Source organism: Dipodomys merriami, unplaced genomic scaffold, assembly GCF_024711535.1.
Source record: "Dipodomys merriami isolate MVZ:Mamm:240054 unplaced genomic scaffold, mDipMer1.0.p SCAF_1, whole genome shotgun sequence".
In the NCBI taxonomy this organism is placed as follows: Eukaryota; Metazoa; Chordata; class Mammalia; order Rodentia; family Heteromyidae; genus Dipodomys; species Dipodomys merriami.
The window spans coordinates 48,911,149-48,931,795 of record NW_027202270.1 but is presented as its reverse complement, the minus strand read 5'-3'; the positions used below and the strand labels follow the sequence as shown (position 1 = coordinate 48,931,795).

The 20,647-nt window shown below is 36.0% G+C and overlaps 1 protein-coding gene across 2 annotated transcripts in view; it reads right to left on the bottom strand.

The window, feature by feature from the left end:
• The window catches only part of Scn1a (sodium voltage-gated channel alpha subunit 1), a 129,846-nt gene that overhangs the window by 45,196 nt on the left and 64,003 nt on the right, over window positions 1-20,647 (bottom strand). Inside the window, exons 8-18 of one of the 2 annotated variants that reach the window (XM_070021632.1) lie at window positions 19,808-20,077; window positions 15,666-15,729; window positions 15,039-15,180; window positions 14,265-14,471; window positions 11,752-12,036; window positions 10,144-10,524; window positions 8,802-8,934; window positions 7,415-7,653; window positions 5,983-6,156; window positions 3,810-4,166; window positions 1,787-2,269 (exon numbers count right to left, since the gene is read on the bottom strand). In XM_070021632.1, coding sequence (XP_069877733.1) covers window positions 1,787-2,269; window positions 3,810-4,166; window positions 5,983-6,156; window positions 7,415-7,653; window positions 8,802-8,934; window positions 10,144-10,524; window positions 11,752-12,036; window positions 14,265-14,471; window positions 15,039-15,180; window positions 15,666-15,729; window positions 19,808-20,077 — 2,735 coding nt within the window. The remainder of the gene's footprint in view (window positions 1-1,786; window positions 2,270-3,809; window positions 4,167-5,982; window positions 6,157-7,414; window positions 7,654-8,801; window positions 8,935-10,143; window positions 10,525-11,751; window positions 12,037-14,264; window positions 14,472-15,038; window positions 15,181-15,665; window positions 15,730-19,807; window positions 20,078-20,647) is intronic. The other variant, XM_070021642.1, reaches the window with a different exon arrangement.

Genomic DNA, 20,647 nt, shown 5'->3' with positions numbered 1-20,647 from the left:
TACATTTCTCTGATGCTTAACATGTTTAAAAATTATGTTTTCCTGATTATTGATTTGCTGACTTATCTCCTTCCACTTTCTTTCATACATGAAACAGGGTTACCTCAGAACCCTTAGGATGGCTTCTAATACCAACCTCCTGCTCCTAAAAGTGGAGAGTAACCTCATTTTTCAGATTAAATAATGATTAAAAAATTGAATAATCTTCAAAGACACATAAAACATAACTGAAAATGTCATGTCACTTTCATATCTACCTTAGCCAACAATCAAAATTCTCTAGATTTTAGTTTTCCTTGAGAAATGTGAAATTCTAGTAGAATTTTATTAAGAATAAAATGTTATTGTTGTATCTGATCTTCTAAAATATTGAGGCTTTATAATCTAAAAGCTAGTATTTTATTATTTTTAAAACTCCCCAAACCTACAAAGTGAAAATACTTTGGTTTCAGACACCTTTTGAAATTTCTTATACAGATGCCTATCAATTTACAATAGAGTTAAGTCCCAATAAGCTCATCATAAATGGAAAATTATCATGCATCAATAAGGCTTTTAAGCTGGGTGCCACTGACTCATGCCTAGCTATTCAGCAGTTAGAGATCTGAAGATAGTGGTTCAAAGCCAGCCTAGATAGGAAGTTTATCTCCAATTAACCACCCAAAATCCCCAAAAGCCAAAGTGGATTGTAGATCAAGTTGTACATAAAGCGCTAGCCTTAAGCACAAAAGTACAGACATAGCACACGGGCCCTGGGATCAAGCACCCAGGAACAGCACCCACACAAAAATGCATTTAATATGCTTAACCTACTGAATATCACAGCTGGCAACATAGAACGATATGAAATATCAGTTTTTACTCTCATGATAGCATGACTGATGGGAAGCAGTGGCGCATCATGGCTACCCAGTATAAGAGAGTGAAACTTGCACATTAGTTCAGAAAAATAACTGAAGTTCAAAAGTCCAAGTATGATTTCTACTGAATGCATGCCACTTTCATGTAAATACAGAACTGAAAAAGCTTTAAGACAAGCCATGGTATATCAAGGGCAGAGTACAGATCCATTAATGTTTTAGCTTAATCTTTTCAAGTAGGTCATTACAGACTGAATTACATACGTCCACCCCTACTCTCTGCTCCAAATTCAAATGCTGAAGCTCTAACCCTCAATGTGACTGACAAGAAGATAGAACCCATGAGGGGGTGATAAAGATTCAGTGAGGTCAGCTGGGCTCTAATCCAGTGAACTGAGGATGGGCTGTGAAGACAGACAACAGACAGACATCAGCAATCCAAGAACATAGCTGCTGTCAGGAACCGACCCTGCCTTGACATGTATTTCACTCTTCAAACATTTGAGAGAAGTAAATTTAAGTTGTTTAGAGCATCGAGTTTGTGGCACAGTATTACGCTAGCCTGAACAGACTAATACATAAAACAATGTTATGAAAGGATCTTCCTTCCATATGAGCTGAGGTGATGCAACAGAAGATATAGAAAGTTCTAGACAAAGGCTCCAAGTCCACTCATGATATCATTCATTCATTCATTCATTCACTACTGGATATCCTTTATTAAAGTTGAGAAACACATACATTAACATGTTATTCATCAATTTATCTACCTGGGTTTACATCTTGGATTCTTCAGTGAAATAAAATTTTAAGTGCTGGCAAAAATATTCTAGAGGAAAAACATATCATCATAAATACAAGCAATATAATGTTTATGGATAAGCACACACATATAAATTTATACCGATTCACATATATAGTCTTACCTCTTTGCTTTCTTCTAGATCTGATTCACTACTAAAGTCTTCTGTGTTTAAATTTTCAAAATCGGACTCTCCTACAGCAATTGGTACGGTCACAGTGAGGCTGGGATTATTTATGAAGGACATGTAGTCACTTTCATCAATAATGTATTTTTCAACACTGCTGCCAGTTCCTATGCCACTTGTGGTTCCATTCACATCCTTCAGGTAGTCAAGATCTTTTCCAATTTCTGTTGTATGATTGGACATGCAATTGTCTTTTTTGTTGTTTAGATCATCAAGTGGTTTAATTTCATCTAAAATTTTTTGTTTCCTGACAAAAGACTGTTGAATAAATTCATATATTTTCCTTTTTACATAAGCTATTCCCTTGTGCATCCTGTCCACAGCAATTTGAAGATTATTCATCTCGTTGTCATCATCAGTTGCTGCAAGGTTGTCTGCACTAAATGAACTCAAAAGCAAGGCCAGAAACAGGTTCAGAACCTTGAAAATCACAAAGACATGGTTAGAATTTCACCCCTCTGTAGGGAGAGCATTGCTATGATCACTAATTCCTATAAGTGTGGAAGAAATATCTAGATCAGAAAACAATATCAATTCATAGATTAGAATTTGAGGGTGGTATTGGGGCATAGTGTAGTGGTGGACTACAAACTTCCCACAAATAACTGGCATGCTCACCCTCCAACATGGAAGAAAAATGTTTTCTCTGAAGTATGATCTGGCCCAATAGCTATGAAACTGCAACTTCTTAGACAAAGATAAACTTTCTATTGCTTTTGTGTAAAGTTGGGAAATTGAATGAGCTAAACCAAGATAAATTAAAGCTATGTAGGTAAAACAGATGAACACATATACTCCATAAAATTCCAAGCCAAAAATCATCAATCATTCTAGATTATACATTTAAACACATTTTTAGTTTCTCTTTGATGAACAGATACTAATATGAATGTTAGTTGAAAGGCTTTATTTTGACTCAAAACTGATTAGGAACTTAAGGGATTGAAATTGACACATTTCTTTAACCTATCATAATTCCCATACAACTATTGACTAACTATAACTACTCATAAGTAATTCCCAATAAGACTGGTATACTAACATATATATCTTTTTGCATGTATTTATATATTCCAAATTATAAACTGTAGTATTCTTAAGGTGAGGCGTAATTAGGTAATGTCAAAATAAAAGGTGGTGTCATTAGCTATCCTCTATTTGACTTAGAGTAACTAGTCCATTGACAACTCAGGTTGGTTCATTTATCTGTTATATGACAGAGGGTGACTGAATGCTATATAATATCAAGAATGGGAAAGAAATCGTAGAATCATTGTGAAAACTAGAAAGTACACAGAAAGTGTGTGGCAGGAAATGATTAGAATTTCTCATTCCACACATAGGTATATATGGGCATATAGGGGCATACATATTTCCCATGAATGTTTCTTTCTTGATTTTCAAGAGAATATATATGAATCATGGGTTTATTTTTCCTACAAACTATTTCTTTTTGATTGTAGGTATATATTCTCCACAGGAGGAACTGGGGAAAGTTTTTGCAAGTGTATTCTGTATCTTATTGCCATCTACTGGTGTATATATATATGTATAATAATTAATATGTAATATGCATATCTAATATATGTAGACTAGATGTAGTTATGTAGTAGACTTCTTCCTTCCTTGGATCCAAATATGTAAAAATTCTGAATCTGTAAAAATCTTCCCAGCTCATTCTTTTAGGTCTGTTTCCAATATGAGACCATCTTGCAATTCACACAAAACATATAATGAAATGACTGACATACGGAATTTAATATAAAATTGTAAACTATACTAACATACATTATATCTTTTGGAATGTTTTTATGATGTCCCATACTATATGACTTTGTGATGATATAAACATAACTAAGGTAAGAGACAGAAGCTTAATAATCATGAAAGTTCTTTGGGCAAAAAGGTAACCATTCTATTATGTTCAATATATTTCTGGAGTGCTTAAGTGGGTACCTACCACGAGGTTTCCAATCACCATGACCATCATGAAGACGGTAAGGCACATGGCTTGGCCAGCCACCTCCATGCAGTCCCACATGGTTTCAATCCACTCTCCACACAGCACGCGGAACACGATGAGGAAGGAGTGGAAGAAGTCATTCATGTGCCAGCGAGGGAGTTTACAATCACTGGCAATCTTGCAGACACAATCTTTGTAGCTCTTACCAAAGAGCTGCATGCCGACCACAGCAAAGATGAAGACGATGATGGCCAACACCAAGGTGAGGTTTCCCAGCGCCCCCACGGAGTTGCCGATGATCTTTATTAGCATGTTTAATGTTGGCCAAGATTTTGCCAACTTGAACACTCGGAGCTAGAAAATGAAAAAGAGTACATGATTAGGATTTTTACAAACACCAAATAATTGAGAGTTACCAAGAAATGATTTGTTACGTGCTGATGGCTCATGCCTGTAATGCTAGCTACTCAGGAAGGTGAGATCTGAGAATCATGGTTCCAACCAGCCCAGGCAGGAAAGTCCTGAAGACTCTTAACTCCAATTAACTACAAAAAAAGAGGCAGAAATAGACCTGGGGCTCAAAGTTCAAAGTGATAGAATACTAGCCTTGCACACAAAAATTCAGGAACAGTGCCCAGGCCCTGAGTTCAAGCCCCAGGACCTCCCCCACCCCACTCCCACAGCACCACACAAAACTGAATCTTTTATGGAGCACTGGGTTCACAGTTCAATTCTCAGACATCTGCCTACCCACTCCACACACATTGCCCAAAGAAAATCACTTACGATATCCATTCTGTCCTAGCTGAACCATGGTGAACATTTGCACTCAGTAGGAGTAATCTAGTTTTACCATATTTTAGGCCTTTAAATAATTTGCTCTGAAAGTGACTTTATTTTTTTTTTTAATTTTATTTTGCTGATCCTGGTACTTGAACTCAGGACCTGGGCACTGTCCCTGAGCTTCTTTCACTCAAGGCTAGTACTTTACCAACTTGAGCCACAGCTCCACTTCTGGTTTTTGGTGGTTAATTGGAGATTAGAGTCTCATGGACTTTCCTGCCTGGGCTGGCTTCAAACGGTAGTCCTCAGATCTCATCTTCCTGAATAGCTAAGATTACAAAAAAATGGCATGAGCCATTAGTACCCAGCTGAAAATTAATTTTTTAATTACTTGGAATACGACTTTTTAAAATTTGTTTTATAAAAGTGGTTCTGAGATCTACCAGTTGTGACACTGTAATATTAACATCGAAATCTAAATGCCCTTTCCTGAAAGATTAACTTGTCCACAACATGCAAAGTAACATCACAGTGGGTCCTGATTAAATAGAGAAAAATAGTTATTATTCATTAATGTTCCTATGTGGGCACTAATATAGCTAGATGCACCTGTATTGGCAAACTTGACTGCATAATTTTTTTCCTTGACTGCATAATTCTTTCTTGATTTGCAAGGGCACACATGTGAATTAATAGACATTTTAGTAATCCTACAAACTTTTCTGTTGTTGCTGTTTTTTATTTATGTTTTGAAAGATACATGTTTTCCAGAGGCGGAATTAGGGAGTTTTTAAATACATATCTTGTATGATTACTATCCATGATTACAAAGGGCTATTTTATTTCTAATTGTTATTTGAATGTAAAGCATTTTCATTCAAAACATTTCATCAATCCAGCCTGAGTAGGAAAGTCTCCAGGAAAGACTTCAGCTCAAAAATAGCTGGGAAAAAGCTAGGCTGGTGGCATGGCTCAAGTGGTAGTGAGCCAAGTAAGTAAACTAGCTGAACAAACACAAGCCTTGATACTGATTTTATATACACACATTTATTTCTTAGATCTGGAAATATTAACTCAGTATTCACTAGAAACAATAATTTGTCAAGATGTGTAGCATTGAAACCCCTTTGTACAACTATTAGAAGATATTTTTAAAATAATATTTAAAAATCAGTTGTCAGATAGTAATTGAGTATATATGACAGTTTATGTGATTATGCTCTTAGGAATAAAGGTTTTAATCAGTAAGTGGGAATGTATCTCCTGACTCCACATGAATACTTTTGACAATGCAAAGTTACAAAATACTTAAAAATTTAAAAGTTTATGTGGTAAAATTCTTTGCATTAGAAATTTTTTCAACTGTTGTTTTTTGTTTCATTTTTACCAATCGGAAAGAACGGAGAACTGATAATCCTTCCACATTGGCAAGGCCAAGTTCTACCAGGCTTAGCGTCACAATGAAACCATCAAAGATGTTCCAGCCTTCTTGGAAATAATAGTAAGGATCCATGGCAATAATTTTCAGGAACATTTCTGCTGTGAAGATCCCGGTAAAGACCTAGGACCCAAAAAGATGACTCATTCCATCAGATGACAGAGGACATAATGACAAAGGACATAATATAAAATGTGTTCTTATATTAAAATCCTTATGTTGTCTTTACAATAATAGCTATTATAACTTACATTTGCAGAGCTACATGTGCTGATATTGTATATTAATATGCATCAATTCATTACCTGCACAGAATCCTATTAACTCAGAGTTGTAAATATTACAATTTTTCTTTACAGATGAGGAAGACAACGTCATGAGTGAAACGGCTCACCCAATATCAAACTAGTAGGAAATGACAAAACCAGAATTTGAGTGCAAATATTTTATATTTGATAGTGCTCTTTTCATTGCATCAAATTGCCTTTCTTGCCAGTTTTCATATAACATGCTTACAGAATATTACCTATGAACAGTTTCCCTCATATCATATAGTTATGTATCCTTATCTGTTACTATATATGCATTACTATCATTATTAGTTATATACATGGAAAAATGTATCCACTCCCATAGTATTACTAACAGAATTTTAAAATTGTAAATAATGTATTGAATGATTTAAATTTTTATCAGCAAAAATGTTGTATCTTAAATCTAATACTATAGAAAGTGAATCCCATACTCCATATAACTCAGCAAATAAAAGTTAATACTTCTAAGTTAACTTTCAAACACTTTAATAATTTATGTTTTGAAACACATAAAGAAAATAAGTAGCCTTCATCAAAAATAAACTTGAGACTCATGTATGAAATGTACTGCAAATCCCCAATATTTCATGAGTCGGGTAGAGAATATACAGTTTTGGGGTAGAGAGTATGGAGTTTTAGACAGGGGCAGATTGCACAGGTCCTGGAAGTGGAAAGGCCAAATACATTTTTGAGTGGAGGAATTATTTCTTGCAGTGACATTAACTAAGAAAGATGAAAAGAATTACAATTCAATTTTGGCTTTCTATGACTGGGGACTCTGTGATACTATTATTTACAAACATATGGCTTAAGATATGGTTCTTGATAAAGTTATAAATTTCACTTCTGTCCATTTTAAATAGTAGCATCATTGTCTACTGGCTCGCTATTGCAATATTCTTTATGATTTTGAATGAGCATTAGCATCCAGTATTTTGATTAAACATAAAGTATAGACAGAGGGGATCAGGAGGTAGGAAGGGTGGTTGAAAAGAACTATAGACTGTTGAACAGTTTCTCAAGCAGAAAATTTGAAGACTAACACATTTACCTTCCAATATGCTTACCAAGTTTCCTACTGTAAGCACATTATTGAAATGTTCCGTCATTGGGTAGTGCTCCATGGCCATGAAGAGTGTATTTAAAACAATGCAGATGGTGATGGCCAGGTCTACAAATGGATCCATCACAACCAGGTTGACGATATGCTTCACTTTTAACCAATATGGAGAACAGTCCCAGATTAAGAATATATTGGAAAATTTATACCAACAGGGTGGACATTTCTGCCTAGATTCTTCAAGTTCTAGTTGGAAAAAGTAGAACAATATTTTAATTGGTATTAAAAGATCAATTTATGCTCATATATTTGCTTCAGACCCATTAGATCAATTATTTTCAGTAGTTGGCACATTTCTGTTTGCTACAAAGTCAACCTTGTTCGTATGGGGTAGTTGAAGAAGAAAAGAAAAGGAGAATGCAGTGAAGAATTTAATACATATTCTATAAGTAAGAAAAGTGAAGGCAAGAGGTGTGTAGGGGAAGGATGGGTGAGAATGTTGAAAAAGGAGACATTGATCAATACTTATTGTGTTCAGAAATTGTTAAATGACAACTACTTGTACAACTACAAAGATAATAACAATAAAACAAACAAGAAGGCTATAATCCTAGCTACTCAAGAGGCTGAGATATAAGAATTGCAGTTCAAAGCCATCCCTGGCAAGAAAGTCTGTGAGACTCCTATCTCCAACAAAATACTCAAAAAAAGCCAGAAGTGGGGCTGTGGTTCAGTGGCAGAGTTCTAGCCTTGAGCAAAAGAATCTCAAGGGCAGCAACCTGGCTCTGGGTTCAAACTCCAGGACCAGAAAAAAAAAAATCCAAAACAGATATAGAATTTACTCTAGATTCCTGAAGATATTTTATCAGATAACCACAGAGTACAGATAGCACAGAAACTGTTTTATTTTCATATGTTGACATGTGATTTAACACTTGGCCTCTGAGTAAACGTCTAGTCATTAAAATGAAGTCTGCATAGGAATGTGTTTTGAGGCCCTATGTTATAATACCTCAGTGATAGGCTACACTTTCAACTTCAGGTTTTAAAGTTTTCATGGGAGTCGATGAGATCCAAAAGTCATTTAATATTTTTTTTAATTTCCTGAAAATGTTTTAGTTCTTGGGGGCATTTAGAATGAGGATAAGAGATAGAATTCAATTGAACTAATAGAAATACCTTATTCGTCAGGATTGTCCTTTACAATTCAGGCAATAGTAGAGTTAAGTATTATTAAGCTTAAACTTTTAAAGCTTTTAGAATGTATGAACACATATAATAATATAATTTGTTATTTTTCTTACTGAGAATACAGTAAATGGAAATATTAGTTTCAAATAAGACAATTCAACTTTCGCCAGATGACTGGAATGGAAATGGGATTTGTTACAAACCTTCGACTGTGTTTGTGAGGATGCTGGCTATACTCATTGCTCTTTGCCTCTGGGAAGGATCTTCTAGAAAGTCCATGGACACATGGAAAGAACTTGACCTTCGCTTTCTCATTTCAGTTTCAGTAGTTGTTCCCTGTACAGAAAACAATAACTCAGTAAATGATGAACTTGATTAATATGCTCAGCAGCCAACTGAATTCATGAATTTCATGAAACACATGCATCATGCACCTCTGTATTTAATTGGTGATGGCAGATGTTGCTGACTTATTGTATCGTTAACCTGGAATGTCCAAACAGGTAACCATTCAGTCAGACAGCAAAAAGGCATATTTTAAACTTCTGATTTAATAATATTATGAAATGTGATAGAATTATGACATTAGTTCTTTGAATTATCTTTATTTCTAGTGAAGAGTAAAATCCAACAGGCTAAAAAGGCCATATAAGTAATGAAGGTATTATTTTTTTTTATGGCAGTGAACATATTTTTAAGGAAATACCAATGATGACAACACATTTACCTGTCATCTCCTTTTGTGGATATAGGAAGGACATGGATGGTCATTGATAAGTAAGACTGTATATTAAAGAAGCACACACATGCTGCATGGACCACAGGTTCATCCAGGGCAACAAAGCAATAAGTCATCTAATTCTGACTTCCATCATGCCTCATGATGCTGATATATTTCCGTGGGAGTGATCAGTGTAGAAGAGGAAGCATTTGTTTAGAAATTCCCCCTCTGGGTATATAATCACAATCACATGACACACCTTTGTACATAGACAAATATTTGATCTGTTTATATTGTTATTTTGTGTCTCTTTAGTTTTGGAAAGACCTATATCAGCATTTTTTAGTAAGACAAATAGGAGTGCTAGAAGTTGTAAGGTAATAACAAAGCTATCTGTTTATGCGGTGTTTAAAAAAATCTAAACTGAAGCACAGGTGTATTGGAGAATCTGATGGAGAGATTTATTATATACCCTGTACACTTAAGGAAGATCACTTCTTTGCTTCTACATCAGGCCCTTAGAAAGTGTCCTGATATCTAAATGCAATGTGGGTAATATAACAAATCCTCCAGCTGGAGGTAGTATTAATCAGATCTAATTAATCCTTAGCATGTTCAAGAAATAAGTGCATTCAGGTTTGTGCAGGAGAGTGCGGAAGGCTTTTTGATTTAGTTTATTAGTTTCTTAAGGGTATCACAAGATGCAGGTGCATTCACAGCCTGACCAACCAGAAATCATTCTCAAGAGCTCCATTCTGTAGAAATACTGGCTGGTTGCAGCAATCATGGGCCAGCCATGCCTGAACTATTGAAAACTTCCTTACATTGTCATCAGTAGCTGGCTTATCTATTATCACCTCTGGCAGAAGCTGTCCAACAGGCGATGTAGGAACTGAAGGTCCACCAACCAAGGAAACCACGCCATTGCAATCCACCGTGCTGTGCATCTTCCCGTTTGCAGGGAACACGGCCAGCATCCGGGAAGACCTGCTGGTCTGACTTAGGTTACTGTTGCGTCGCTCTCCGTGTCGTCGGGGCACAAACAACGAATCTCTCCGGCTCTCATTATCTTCAAAAGTACTGTGCTCATCATCAGCAAAATCATTCTCAGATCCCACGTCCTTTGCTCTCCCTCTAAAGCTGAAAAGGCTCGTCCTGCTGTTTCGCCTTGGAGAAAATAGGGAGCCACGGATGCTCAGCAGAGACTAAAAGTGTGAAATAAATAAACGAAAGACTAAATTGGATTGACATAACCCTTGGAGATGTGCCTGCATTTCACACGTTCAAGGATATTTCAACGTTCTTTAGCAAAATATGACACATTTCTTTTGATTAGTATTCTAAATTTACGAGCATTCAAGTGAGATTTCTACCTTCTGGTAGAAATTTCTACCTTCTGGGGAGGTAGAGTGCAACCTAAAATATTAAAAAAAATATCTGAACCACCATGGATCAAATTGAAATAGAAACATCCTTATTAAGTATCTTGCTACAGACATGTCAATGGTCAGTGAACTTTTATGGCAACACATCCATATTTATTTTCATTACTTTTTCTTGTCATGGAATTTCAATACTTTTCACCAGCAATTTTAATCCACTTTTTAAAATCAATTATTTAAAAAGATTATTAGTACTTTTTCAGGTTTTTTTTAAAAAATTTTATTGTAAGGATGCTGTACAGAAGGGTTACAGTTACATGAGTAAGGCGATGTGTTTTTTCTTGTTGATCATTGCTACTCTTCCCTTCCTTGTTATTGTCCCACTAACCCTTCCCCCTCCTACCTCCCACACATTAGTACTTTCAAAACTGGAAGTTCAAATATCTGAAATGCAAAATGATATGCTATTTGATAAAAATGCATCATGATTGGGGCTGGGGAGGTGGCTCAGTGGTAGAGTGCTAGCCTTGAGCTGAAGAGCTGAGGGACAGCACCCAAGCCCAGAGTTCAGGCCCCATGACTGGACCCCCCTCCCCAATGCATCATGACTAATACTTTCGTGTGCCTGTATGTTGTTTTATAAAGTTAGAGAAAATAACATTCAGCTAACCAAAAGGACATTATTGATTAGTTAGCCCCAGGTCCATATTTTTAAATTGTTTTTGCTAAAAGAGCTGAGGATCAGAAAGGTTATAAATCATTAGATATAGACAATGACCAGATAGTAGTATCAGAATGCAATTTCAGGTCTCCTGACTTTTAAATCATTGATATTTAGATTCATCAAGTAGCAAACTTACATATTTGGAATAAAAGTTTTTATATATTTTATTACACATTTTGCTACAGGCTTGAAGTCAACCCTACTGGTTTGAATATCATAAAAATAGCAAGCAATTTAATTGATGAATATCTCTAAGTCCATTTTAACTTTTCCCATGTCTAGTATTCTCATTTTTTCCATGCATCATCAGACTCATCCATGCTTACCTGGTGTGGGGAAGAGTATCTCTTTTCATAGGTCAGTCGGTTTCCTTCAATGGAGAAGCGAAACCCTTTCCTCCTGATGCTGTCCTCAGATTCCGATTTATGGAATTCATCCTCATCCTTCTCTTCCCCGCCAGACTGCTCTTTCTGTTTTCTTTTCTTCCTCCGATTTCTCCTTTCCTTAGCACTCTTAGAACTCAACTTGGAGGCTTCCGAGGAGCTATCTGAGAGCCTTCCTGCTGCACTGGGCTCTCTGGAATGTTCGGAGGCAGTTGCAGCTGCTGCCTGCTACATTGAGGGGAGAATAGTTTTAGCATGGCACAGAGAAGTTGTTATCTTTCTTTAATTTGTTCCAGTATACTCATGGAAATTCCGAGATGTATTTTTTTGGGGGGGTCCAGTAGTGGGGCCTGAACTCTGGGCCTGGGCACTGTCCATCAGCTCTTCAGCTCAAAACCACTTGAGCCACAGCGCCACTTCTGGCTTTTTTCTTTTTGCTTATGGGGTGCTGAGGAATCGAATCCAGAGCCTCAGGCATGCAAGGCAAGCACTCTACCACTGAGCCACCTTTCCAGCCCCTCCAAGATGTATTTTTAACTGACTTAAACTGATCACACATAGAAGATGCTCTGTAAATGTATGGGAACTTTTTCTTTTTACTAATGAAGATTTTCAGAGCAATCCAATTTCTCCCCAGGAACTATGACATCTGTGTTATACTTGATGGGCCACCTATCTAGAAGGAGCCACTGGATATCAATAAAAAAGAAAATGTCATGTTATTCTGTAGGACTTATTCTGAAAATTGGCAGTTAATTATCATTTTTTTCCTTTCTTTGAAATATAAATTAGAGCATAAGTAAAAAACTTATGAGTCATTTGAAGTCTTATTGAAAAAGAGGAGGAATTGAAGTCCTTTTTTTTTTCAGTTATTGCAACTAGTTTGTTCACTACCCTTCAAATATTATCACCCAATTTTATGGATGCTTATAAAAATCTCTTCCCACAGTCCCATGATACTCTATACGAAAGGAAATGCTAAAGTTATTAGATTTCTGCTAAACAAGACAAGATAGTCATTTCTCCAAAAACCGCCCCCATCATTTTCAATGCAGCACTGGTTCTTGCTGGCCATGTGGCTGGCTGATCATATATTATTGTATTGGTACGAAGATAACACAGGTGTGTGTGTGTGTGTGTGTGTGTGTGTGTGTGTGTGTGTGTGTGTGTGTGTGTGTGTGTGTGTGTGTGTGTGTGTGTGTGTGTGTGTGTTGGTACCAGGGCTTGAATTCAGGGTCTCATACTCTTGCATGGTTTACTTGTTCATGGCTAGTGTGCTACTACTTGAATCATTATCTATAGCCTAGCTTTAAGCTGCATAATTGGAGATAAGATTTTCATGGACACTTTTGCTCTGGCTGGCTTTGAATTATGCTCCTCAGATCTCAGCCTCTTGAATAGACAGGGTTATTGGAGTGAACCTTTGGTGCCTGGCAATTTGGCATATGACAACATGTCATTGTTTGCACAGTACCTTCAAAACAGACTCTTGCTTGTAAATTCATATATTGGAAGATACTTTATTAGTAAAGTCAGTGAGTTTGTATGTCACACATAAGACTGAGGAAAGATGAGAGTGATAAGTCAGACAGACTATAATTATGTATGAGCATTGACATTCACTATAAAGACAAGTAATTCCTGTTATATTACCTGATGTACAAAAGGTTAATGATGTTCATATGCCTATTGGATACTCCTGACTCATAGACTATTATATTACTTGATTACTTTCATATAAAGGCAATTAAGGAAGTATATTCAAAGATAATATATTTTGGTGAAAGTAAAGAGAAGACTTTCAACAAACAGATGAACAGATTTTTATGTAATAACTAATTTTTTTCTAATAAAAGACTGTTTTCTTCAGTTTTCTTGTTATGCCAATGTACTCATTCAGTAACCTTTTCTAAATAAGCAAACCTCAAAAGCCACTTTCTCTTTCATTCTGAAAATAATAAGGTGATGGGGAGGTTGTATTATGGTTAATATTGAAAATGTCTTCAAGTAATTAAATGGCATAATTAAACTAACTGAAATTAAATACATGATCAAAATATAGAAATTCCTATTGCATCCTTCCTACTTCAAACTTCCTCACATATATTTTTAATCAATCACGTCTCTCTAAAATTTTTTTAATTTGAAACAACTGCCAGAGACTGGTAGCTCATACCTGTAATACCAGCTCTCATGAGGCTGAGATCTGAGGACTGTGGTTCAGAGCCTGCCTAGACAAGAAAGTCCATGAGACTTTTATCTCCAATGAATCACCAGAAAAATCAGAAGTGGAGCTGTGGCTCAAGCAGTAAAGTGCCAGCCTGAAGCAAAAACATCTCAAGGACAGCTCCTAGGCCCTGAGTTCAAGTCCTAGGACAAGCACACATTTACCAAAAACAAAAACAAAACAAAAGGTTAGTGCTGTGAATAAAATAATATCTGCTTTGATTGCTTACCTGTGCCGCTTCTTGCTGCTTTTTAAGCTGTTCAAGCATCTGCTGAAATTCCGCCTCTTTCTGTTCTGCCTCTTCCAAGGTGGCCTGGTTCTGCTCCTCATAGGCCATAGCTACCACAGCCAGAATCAAATTTATAAGGTAGAATGAGCCCAAGAAAATGACTAGCACGAAAAATATCATGTATGTTTTCCCAGCGGCGCGTAATGTCTGAAAAGAAGAAGGTCAGAATTCTTGTCAATATTACTTATTTAATGGGTGGCTTCACCCCATCTTTCAGCTTGCTTATGTGTCTTGTACAATGATCATTACCCAGAAGCCTTCCTACTTCTTTCACCACTGATTTCTTTAAACCCAACTCTTGCCTCTCCTTTGACTTAGACATTTCCCTGATCTCTAAGAAGAGAGAGGTTAAAGAAGAGAGAAGTTAAAGAAGAGATCTAACTTATTCTACATCTGGTTGGTTTACATTACCTCCTACCTCAGAGAGAGTACTTGAGGGAGAAAATAGGGCTGAGGGGAGGTCTTGCCTTCTGATTAGGAGAAGTTGTGTCTTCAAAGCATAAGAAATAGGATTTGAATCAAAGAGAAACGGGAAAATGTGCTCCTTGGCTTTACTAAGTGGAGTAATATGCTATGATCAATAGGACAGAACTCAAATCTCTATTTCAAGGTTTTCACTCTCTCCTATATTTTGCTAGGGTTGGATCTCATGACTCACTTCATGTTCCTGTATATTTTTACTTAAAAGCGTTATATATCTCTTCAGATTCTCACCAGTTGGTAAAGATTTTCCCAGAAGTCCTGAGTCATCAGTCGAAATAGGGATAAAAATGCCCAACTGAAGGTATCAAAGCTTGTGTAACCATAATTAGGGTTTCTACCAGCTTTTACACACATGTATCCTTCTGGACATTGGCTGGAAACAGGGAACAAGAAAGTATGACAAGATATCCTGTTGTCTTTTTATTCTGATCAAATCCTATGGTTATGCTCTAGCCTGGATGATTTACTATTTAAAAAGATAGTAGCATGATAATGAATACATTTTCCAGCTTTTGACTTAATAAAATACACTAGCCACTAGGTATAATTAGCATGGTAATTAGCATCTCAGGTTCATTTTCCCTACCTGTGAAATACCCATAGTTGACTACTAGCTTGATTTTATACTTACCTAAAGGATTGAACATTGCAAGCATAAGCTACATTCGCGAAGATGTCTCATACAATCTATAAACAATTTTACTCTTTATCACTAAACTTAGTTACGGGAAATTAGTACAGATAAAATTTGTTGGTTATTAAGATTTAGTTTCTACAAAAGAGAGGAGAAATGCATGTATACATATATGTTTGTCACGCCCCCTCCCCCCCCCCCCCCGCAAACAATTGCTGGCTTACCCTGCATCAGAACTGTTTCCACAGAGTAGTGCATCCATAAAACCCTCTAGGAAATAATGATACCCTGTGTGAAAAACGAAAGTCACAAAACAAACATTTTTATTGTTTAAAAAAAACACACTAAAATGAGAAAGCAAGAACAAGTCCTAGTTTTAAGTTCACTGAGAAATTCTCAGAACATTAAGTCATTTGGAGACAAAAACATTTTCCTGTTCTCTTTCCATATATTAGATATTACATTAAGGACATTATTCTTAAGCTTTGGATTCATCATTTAATGATTTTTTTTGAAACTTTAAAATTCAATCATTTGTTTTTTTTTAAATGAGGTTTGTTCTATTTAAGTAAAAAATATTTGTCTGGATGTTTACTCTGAAAATTTGAATTGCTGTAGAATCACATCTTTGAACACTTAATTGTATAGTAAAGATTATGGCTGAAATGTTTATTAAAGTTTTTAGTAAAGTATGTTTTCCTTTAAGCATTAACCTTATGTGAATAAGTGACTTAATTTTTCTAAGTAGCTTAGAGAACTGCTGAAATCCTCAGCATTAACATTTTTACTGTTTGTGCTAAATGTAACTGTAGTATAAAAATGAATTTTTTGCACAGAGCAGAATTCAAAATTAAAATCGTTTTAGAGAATGAAGAGCATTAGGTACACTGAATCATGGAGAGGTTCTTAATTACTAACAAAAGGAAGAAATAGTCTCACAAAACAAAATTTTTATTGGGGAAAGTAGAATGATTTTTTTCTTTCTTAAAATGACTCTATCTCAAAATTAAAGGAGCATATTTTCACTTGCATTCTCTCTTATATTTTAATGTCATTTATTGATTTTTAATAATTTGTAATGTAATAATATATTCATATTTTATAAAATTAAATTCATAACTTACTAAGAATTTTTATAATTTATATAAATTTAATTTACTAATATGAATTTATAATAAAAATAGATTAAAATGTAAATTGTAGCTGATTTACATTTCACCAATGTCTAGGATACAACATAGGCACTGTACAGTAATAACATGTATAAATTGTATCAGCTACTAAAATAAATTAAAAATTAAACTATGAAAATAATTATTATATGTAAGCATTAGTTCTCTCAAAGTTTCCTGTTTCTAGTGATTTTCTTGTCACTTTTAACATCCAGATGTGTCTGTTCTGTGAAATGTTCCTTGAACTTTTACCTGCTTTGCATTAGATTGGTTAAATTAAGAACTTCCTCATTATGTTACCTGTATGTATATTTATAAAATATATACAGGATTATAGTCTTAACCCTATCATTTATTTATAAAAGTGTTATTATTCTTAGAAAAAGGTCATAATCATAATTATTTCTATATTATTTTTGTTTGGAAACTAATAGACTTTCAATAAAGTTTATTGCATTGAATAAGTAAACAGGGCAGAAAAAGAAACACATGGAATTAGTCATTGATTTTGCAAGAAGAAACACTAGAAGTTACATATAGAACCACATAAAGGGAAGTACTATTTTGTTGTTGTTGTTGGTGGTCATGGGGCTTGAACTCTGGGCCTGGGTGCTGTCCCTCAGCTTTTCAGCTCAAGGTTAGTGCTCTACCACTTGAGCCACACCACCACTTTCTGTTTTGTGAGTGGTTTATTGGACATAAGAGTCTCATGGACTTTCCTGCCTGGGCTGCCTTTGAACCTTGATCCTCAGATCTCATTCACCTGAGTAGTTAGGATTACAGGCGGGAGCCACCAGAGTCTGGCTGGGAAATACCATTTTTATTTCTAAATATGCTGACCTCTTATAAACGTAGGATGATTGACACAGAAGGGTTGTTGTTGTTTTATTTTGTTTGTTTTGCTGGTCCTGGGGCTTGAACTTAGGGCCTGGATGCTGTCCCTGGGCTTTTATTTTGCTCAAGGCTAGCATTCTACCTCTTGAGCCATAGCCCCACTTCCAGCTTTTGCTTATGTATTATTGGTAATAAGGGTGTCATGGACTTTCCTGCCTGCTGGCTTCCTCAATTCTCAGAACTTAGCCTCCTGAGTAGCTAAGATTACAGATGTGAGTCACTGGTGCCTGTCTGACACAGAATTTAACTGTTAAGTAAAATGTTAAAAAGTAATAGGATATTTTCTTTTGAAACTGAAGCTGATTTAAAACTTTTAACTCCAAAGAAATATATCTTTTCAGTCATATTTTAATTTTTATACCTTTAATTTTATGAGTTTAATTTTCTATCTTGTTTATATTTGCATTTGACCTGAAATAATCCTTGTAAACAAGTATAATATTATTACAATCAAATGGTAAGAATTCATATATTAGCAGTACTAAGTTTGGAAATCAAGGATTCATACTTGCTAGGCAGTCACTCTACCACTTGATCTACTAGGCTGGCCCTTTTTATAATGCATGCATATATGTATACATCTTTGTAATACATGTATATACGTTCATATATACCTACATATATGTATATACATATACATATATAATTTTTTGAGATACAGTCTTGCATTTTATCTGGGCCAGCCTGGATTGTGAACTTCAAATGCTTCCTTGTGTCACTGAGATGACAGGTGTGTGCACCCAGCCCTTGTGCTTCAGTACCTGCGATGACAGGTGTGCACCACTTTGCCTAGCCACTGGTGAAGATGGAGTCTTAAAAAGCATCCCCTTTGGAAAAACAAATCATTTAAATAGGGATACTAGGTGGATCCATTGCAACAATGAGATGTACAAGTCCTTATGTCGAAAATGAACTTTACAACTTTCGTGCTGGGGGGGGGTGGGGTCGGGGAGGATTAGGTGGGGGGGCGGGGGGAGGATGGGAAGGGATGGGAAGGGGAAACAAAGGAGGAGCCTACAATGCTTGATAAGAAATGTACTCATTATCCTGCCCATGTAATTGTAACTCCTCTGTACAATATTTTCACAATAAAAAAACAAAAAAACATCCCCTTTTCGGGGCTGGGAAGGTGGCTTAGTGGTAGAGTGCTTGCCTTGCATACATGAGGCCTTGGGTTCGATTTCTCAGCACCACATAAGCAGAAAAATCTGGAAGTGGCACTGTAACCTTGAGCTGAAGAGCTGAGGGACAGCACCCAGGCCCAGAGTTCAGGCCCAGGACTGACAAAAAAATAATCCCCATAGGGGTTACCTAAGATCATGATCCCTAATTTCCATCTCCTAAGAAGCTAGAATTATGGATTTGAGATCCTGAGATTGGCTAAAAATCCATTTTAGTTTTTTTTTCAAGTTGACTATGACCTCATATATTCTTGGTTTCTTTGAGTATAAGAGAAAAACAGGGACTAATACATTTTTACTAAGGAGTATAAACCCTAATTATATTTTTAGAGTACCTGATATCACACAAATATTGGTAAAAAATAAATTTCAAGAGTTGATAGCATGAAGTGGCTAATGCATGTTTATGTATTGCTCTGACAGGGTTTTTAAGACATTTTTTAATCTAGAGATTTACAGTGGTCCAGATTATTTACTAGCATATGATTACATATCATGGACAAATTACTTTATATCATACTAAGATACTTTCCAGATCTACCATTATGAGACAGTGATGATGTTCTTTTAAAAATTATTGTATCAGCTGGGTGTCAGTGGCTCACACCTGTAATCATAGCTACTCACGAGGCTGAGATCTGAGGATTGTGGTTTGAAACCAGCCTGGACAGGAAAGCCCAGGGGACACTTATCTCCAATTAACTTCCAGAAAATCAAGAGTGCTGCTGTGGCTCAAGTGGTAGAGCACTAGCCCCGAGCACAAAGAGGCTCAGGGAAAGTGCCCAGACACTGAATTCAAGCCCCACAACAAACCCCAAAAATATGCTATCAGTACTTCAAGAAACAACAAATCATAGGTAATTTTCTGTCACTCAACTTGTTTGTTTCATATAGTCTGACACTGAAAACTTTTACTTTATCCAAAGTAGTACTCATCACTTTAGAATAGTCAATATATAGCTACATGCAAGCATCTAGAGTCTGTTTTATGTATTTAACATGGTTTGCTTTAAGGACACTTCTTTTACCAATTAGTCATGTTTTAGCATACCATCTTTTTGAAATATTGCTATGGAAAGATGCTGCAGTGCAAAGAATAGACATAACAGAAATTCTCACTTGTATCTTGAATATATGACTTCCAGTCAAACTCAAAGTAAGTTTCATTGATAAGTGTGCCATTGTAATTGACAGTAACATTCCTCTCTATACTATGCTCCTCCAGAGAAGCATTGGTGGGAGGCCATTGTACACATTTATTTCTCAGGTTGCCCATGAAGAGCTGCAGCCCAATGAGAGCAAACACGCTCAGACAGAACACAGTGAGGATCATGACGTCTGAGAGCTTCTTCACCGACTGGATGAGGGCGCCCACAATGGTCTTCAGGCCTGAAAGAAAGAAGCTTGTGACTATGAAGATGTATACATCCAGAACAGTAAAGCTTGACATAGTTCTCTGGAAAGCATGGCATTTGTGCATGAGTATGAACAGTGCTGGCAGAGTCAGTTGAAGGCAGTACTCTCTGGAAAGCTGAATTGCTTATGGGGCTGAACTCCAGACATGGCAAGCTAGATGAAATGCACATTCTTTTATCATGAGAGACTATGGTGAGAGGCTCATGATCTTCATGAAGTTTACATGGACTTGCATTTCTCCTTTCTGCTATTACAGTTTTCTCAAACTCTCCTTAGGGTCAGTCACTAGTTTTTTTTAATGTAATCTATTACCTTAATAAATGTTTTGAAATGGCTTGAGATATATTTATAATCAAAAAATTTTTGCTATAGAACTGGAGGGTGCTTGAAGCATAATTTTACTTTGAAACAAATCCACCATGAAGACTTACGTTGTTTATTATGTTATACCTTGACTTCTATTAGCCAAAGACCTCGAGGGTTTATAATATTTATGATTAGGGATCCATGAGAGCAAAGAATAAAAACTTAAAGACTGATACA